This window comes from Delphinapterus leucas, chromosome 7 (assembly GCF_059928025.1).
Source record: "Delphinapterus leucas isolate spDelLeu-1000000601 "Yukka" chromosome 7, BTC_Dleu_Yukka2, whole genome shotgun sequence".
NCBI classification, from domain to species: Eukaryota; Metazoa; Chordata; class Mammalia; order Artiodactyla; family Monodontidae; genus Delphinapterus; species Delphinapterus leucas.
Genome location: NC_143135.1, coordinates 69,481,273 through 69,486,423, shown reverse-complemented (window position 1 = coordinate 69,486,423; position 5,151 = coordinate 69,481,273). Strand labels below are relative to the sequence as shown.

Genomic DNA, 5,151 nt, shown 5'->3' with positions numbered 1-5,151 from the left:
AGGCTTGCCTGCTTCATCACCACAACTCCTGCTCACAGAGGCTACACCCAGGCTGCGTGGTACAGGCAGTTTGGACCAGCCAAGTTCAAGGTAGAAAGATAATTGCAATTTTGGATCTCCCCCTTAGTAGGCTTGGCCTCCATATGGTCCCAGAGTGACATGGGGAACACACACCAGCTCAGCTTAAGAGACTTAGGGCACTGTATGGCACCATAAAAGCCTGGCTCAAAGGAACCAATTTTAACAAAGATTTGTATAGGTCTTTCATACTGTAACATTCAACACAATCCCCTCCCACTTCAACCACCTGTCTGGCACCCTAATACCATACACACATACATAATAAACTACAAGCATATTTTCAAGAGAGACAAAAAAAAAAGCCCAAGAACTTACAGGTTATCTAAATGTGGTCATCAATTTTGCCAAACTGAACACCAAGATATATGGTGTCACTGGAAGAGCATATTTAAAATCAGGGCTGTCCTTGAACATGAGAATTATATGGGGATATATATGGCTGTCATAAAGCTAGATCGCTATAAACACACATCATTTTCTTCTTCTGGAAGTGAAGAATGGCTCCTAAGGTTTTGAGAAAATAAACACTGGTGGATGTTTTATTTTTAACCAAGTGGTTGATTGGTGAGAATAGGTACCAAATACCTGAGGGCGATAGTTTATGTCAAAGACTTCAAAGGAGAAGCCTACACTTCATACTAAGTATGAATCTTGAATTATACCCTTATAGCCCAGACCCCTCAAATCTTAGTCCCAACGTGCTTTTCTAGTTTTTCTCCGTATTCCTCCCTCTCTGCCTCAACCAGACTATTGCCATGCCTGGGATCTTGTAGGCACTTAACTAAAAGTTGTAGGAAGAAAAGAAGGAAGGAAGGGAAGGAGGGAGGAAGGTAGGAGAGAATGAACAAATGAAATAGTAAATATAATCAGGGCTTAAATGAACTCATGCTATCTCCCTCCTCCCCTCTATGCAATCCTACTCTATATAAAGGCTCCCATAAACTCAGATCAAAGTATCATTTGAATATGACACTAGAAGCTTCTAACTAACCCAGAACAGTGTTTTTCCATTCTGGCAACACATTAGAATTAACCAGTGAGCTTTCAAAAACCACTAATGCCAGGGCCCCACCCCAGAAAATATGATTTAGTTGAACTGGAGTGAGGCCCAGGCCGCGGTGCTTTTTTTCTAATGTGCAGACAGGGTTGAGCATTTCTGGTACAGCTCAACCTCCTCAGAGGTCCAGAGAGTTGATGTTACTTCTCCAAGGCCAGAGAGCTGGTGGGTGACAGAGGCAGGACAGGAACTCAGCACATCACTGAGTCACTCTAGCCTTTATCAGCTCTTGATCTCATGAAACTCTTCCTTCTCTCTTACATCTCTCAGACTACAGTTTTTCTAATTCATGTGCCAGGTGCCAGGTACATGGCAGTGAGCAAAACAGCCAGTTTGCTCTCATCTCGGCCTCAGCAGGAAGAGCCCATATACCTGGAGGCCTTTCTCAATCTGGATCATGCTGTCTACTTTGTGAGTTTCTTGGTACCGGGAGCCATGAGTTAGTTATTCATCTTTGGAGCTGCAGGGCCTAGCATGTAGCCTGGTACGGGGTCAGATGTTATGACAGTTTGATGAATAAATAAATGAATGCAAGTGATTCCTGAATCCCCTTACATGGAATTAAAAAAAAAAAAAACAGAAAACTGTCAAGAAGACCCCTTGTATGAGTCAGGACTTTCTCAATTTTATGTCAGAGAAATCCAACTTTTTAATTTTTTGAGGGTATTTATTTGCTCATAACTGGCAAAGGCTAGTGTGCAGAATCCCAGAGCTCAATCCATGTCATGAGGGCTCTATCTCTCTTCTCAGCTCCCAGCTTAGTTTGTACCATCTTGGCTTCACGCTTAATTCAGGGTCTTTCCAATATTCCCAGTATTCCCAGGTTCATATCCTCTCATTTTAGCAATCCCAACAATGACCACATATCATTCCCAGGGAAGACTCTGAGGGCCCTGTCCAACCATCCCTGAACCAAACACTTTGGCTGGTGAAAAGTGTACTCTGATTGGTCGGCCTGGCTCACAAGCTCACCCAGGGGCGGTCGGCAGGGTACCACTAATGTCAACCTCACCAAGAACACATGAAATTGGCAAGGAGTCCCCCTTAGGAACCAGAAGAAGGAGACAGGAAAATGTGCCGGACTGCCATGGTCTTCTATCTTTCCATCTTTCTGCTCCATCATCCTACTTGGCATGATGGCTTTCGTCCTCATCCATGTAACTTCATGGATACAAGATAGGTGTCACAGATCTAAACGTTATGATGCCTTCAAGGCAGGAAGAAAGGGAGAGGGGCAGCCCTAGCCTTATCTGTCACTTTTATCAAGAAAGCAGGGACTTCCCTGGTGGCGCAGTGGTTAAGCATCCACCTACCAATGCAGGGGACAGAGGTTCGAGCCCTGGTCTAGGAAGATCCCACATGCCACGGGGCAACTAAGCCCGTGCGCCACAACTACTGAGCCTGTGCTCTAGAGCCTGCGAGCCACAACTACTGAGCCCACGTGCCACAACTACTGAAGCCCGCGCGCCTAGAGCCCGTGCTCCTCAACAAGAGAAGCCACCACAATGAGAAGCCCGTGCACCGCAATGAGTAGCCTCTGCTCGCCACAACTAGAGAAAGCCCGCGTGCAGCAACGAAGACCCAATGCAGCCAAAAATAAAAATAATTTAATTAATTAATTAATTAAAATAAAAGAAAGCAAAAACTTTCCCAGAAACACCCCAAGAAGACTTCCCTTAACATCACTGGCCAGCACTGGACAACTCTGCTACCCCCAGCTGCAAAGAAGGCTAGAAAATCTAGTTTTAACAAACTGGGGTTGAATTTCATGACTAGCTGGGATCAATACTAATTTCTCCTCCACCCTGTACTCTCCCTCCCCAGGGTTAATTACTCTTGCCCTGAGTCCCCATAGCATACTGGGCCTCCCTTATCAAAGAGACGTATGAACTGTACAGCAATTGCTTGTTTTTCCAGCCCTACCCCTCGCTAGGGTTTCTAAAGACTTCTGTCTTATTCATAGTTGTATCCCCAACCTTTAGCACAGTGCCCAGCTTCAATCCACCAATATTTTATGACCGTCTACCACGTGCCAGTCCCTGTGCAGATAAGGAGCTCTCAGTGAACACATCCTGTATGCATGGATGAATGGAGGTGTGGATGGGGGGTGGGTAGATAGTGGATGGAAGAATGGTGGATGGTAGATGGATAGATGGGTGGATGGATGGTGGATGGATGTATAGATGGATGGTTGGATGGGTGGGTGGATGCATGGATGGGTGGATGGATGGTGTTTAGATGGCTGGATGGTACATGGTGGATAGCTATCATCACTGTCCAGTGGCTCCACCCCGAGCAGCCTGAGGCTCCCTTGTCCTCTTCTCACCCCTCTCACCCTAGGCTGTCATTTCACCTACCTGAAAGCCTTCTCATTTCACATGGAGCCATTAGATGGTCCCTCTTGGTCCTCAGGCAACAGCTAATACCTTCCCTTCCTTCTGCCACCCAGCATCCAGCTGAATCTTGAATCAACACCAGTCAAGTGGGTGTGAACGGAAGGAGACTACTCATTTTTTGCTATTAGTTACCTCTGAGTGTGTGCATTCCAACTGCTTCCTCTCTCTCTCTCTCTCTCCCTCCCTCCCTCCCTCCCGCCCGTCTCCTCTTCCTTCCCCACTTCTTGGGAACTGGTTCAACCAGAGTACACCAGCTCATCTGCATCTGGCCTCACAGGACAGGCAGGAGGCAGCGGCGGAGGAGGAGCGGGCGGGCGGGCGGCCAGGAGCTGCAGCGGCTGCCACGTGAGCGCACAGCCGGGGCCGCGCCGCACCGCGCCGCCCGGGACGCCAATGCCGGGCCGGCGGCGCGCGGGGCTTGCTCATGAGGCCTCTGCCGAGCCGGAGGAGGAAGAGCCACGGCCTCTCGCTGGGAGTCTTCGCCCTCTGCTTGGCCGCTGCCTGCTGTCTGCAGAGTAAGCAAGGACCGGACCGGGCGGGGGGCGGGGGGCGCGGGGCGAGCCACAGCTTTCCGCGGGGCTGGGCGCGGCCTGGAGCGGGGACCCGGCCCGGCGAGGATCCCCCAGGCCGGCTCCCGGGTCACTCTGGGTACGCGCCCCGCCCCGGGCGTTATCAGAGCCGGAAGGCGCCCGGAAGATAACCGGCGCGGCCCAGTGGCCGCCTCCTCTGCAGCATTTTTTATTTCTTTTTCCTGGAATAACCAAACTGCAGCCCAGGCATCCGCGACCCCCAGGGCACACGGGCCCCGCCCCCTACTGCGGGGACCCTCCCCCTCTCTTTCCCGCGCCTTCCCGGGTCCCCGGCGCTGGTCCCTGGTGCTGTAGGCCTCCCCACCTGTCAGAGGAGACCCCAGCAGACTGTCTCGAAGAGGAGGGGTTGTAGAGGTTTGGGTTGGGTGTTGGGGCCAGAATCCCTCAGGCCGGCGGTGGTCCTCACTGCTCTGCCCGGAGCGGAGGGTTTGGATGGGCTGTCCCCGGAATCCCCCGGCTTGGTGAGTCTGCATGTAACGCACAGCCCCACAGACTACCATGAACCCAAACCACAGATTTGAATGCAGTTCTGCTTTCTCATTTAATCGTGATCCTTATGACCATTCTCATTTTACAGATTAGTCATCTGAAGTGTGGAGACTGACCAGTGCAGGGCCACTGGCGGTGGGAGGGTCTATAGTAAGGGGCGGTGCTTACTAAGCACGTTTGCGCTCACTGTCCCCGGGGCTTGACAACACTTCTTTCATTGAATCCTCGGAGCAACCCTATGAAAAAAGTGCCACTCTTATCCCTGTTTCACAAGTGAGGAAACTGGTGCACAGCCGTCACCAGCTAGGCCGTGGTGGAGTTAGGATTTAAACCTGGGCAATCTAGCACGCTTGACCTTTACACCTCTCTAGCTAGAGCCCAGCTTTGGAGGCTGCAGATCTCAGAAACCCAAAAGGACTGGGAGGGGGGCATGTGCCTCTGGCTGTCTGTGGAGCAAGGAATAGCCAGCTAGTCCATCAGGTGGGTGGGTGTGTTTGGCCTTGCAGTGACCTTTTCTATCATTTTTTCAACCCTTCAG

General features: G+C 50.6%; 1 protein-coding gene across 5 annotated transcripts in view; it reads left to right on the top strand.

Moving 5' to 3' along the window:
- Positions 1-3,778: 3,778 nt before the first annotated feature.
- Positions 3,779-5,151, top strand: part of VSTM5 (V-set and transmembrane domain containing 5) — a 28,379-nt gene continuing 27,006 nt past the window's right edge. For 2 of the 5 annotated variants that reach the window (XR_016393884.1, XM_089915400.1), the window contains exon 1: positions 3,779-4,049. Coding sequence is in view for 2 of the 5 variants with exons in the window: in XM_089915400.1 (XP_089771526.1) it covers positions 3,959-4,049 (91 nt within the window). In the remaining 3 variants the exon portion in view is untranslated. The remainder of the gene's footprint in view (positions 4,050-5,151) is intronic. The other 3 variants (XM_022561352.3, XR_016393883.1, XR_016393885.1) reach the window with 3 other exon arrangements.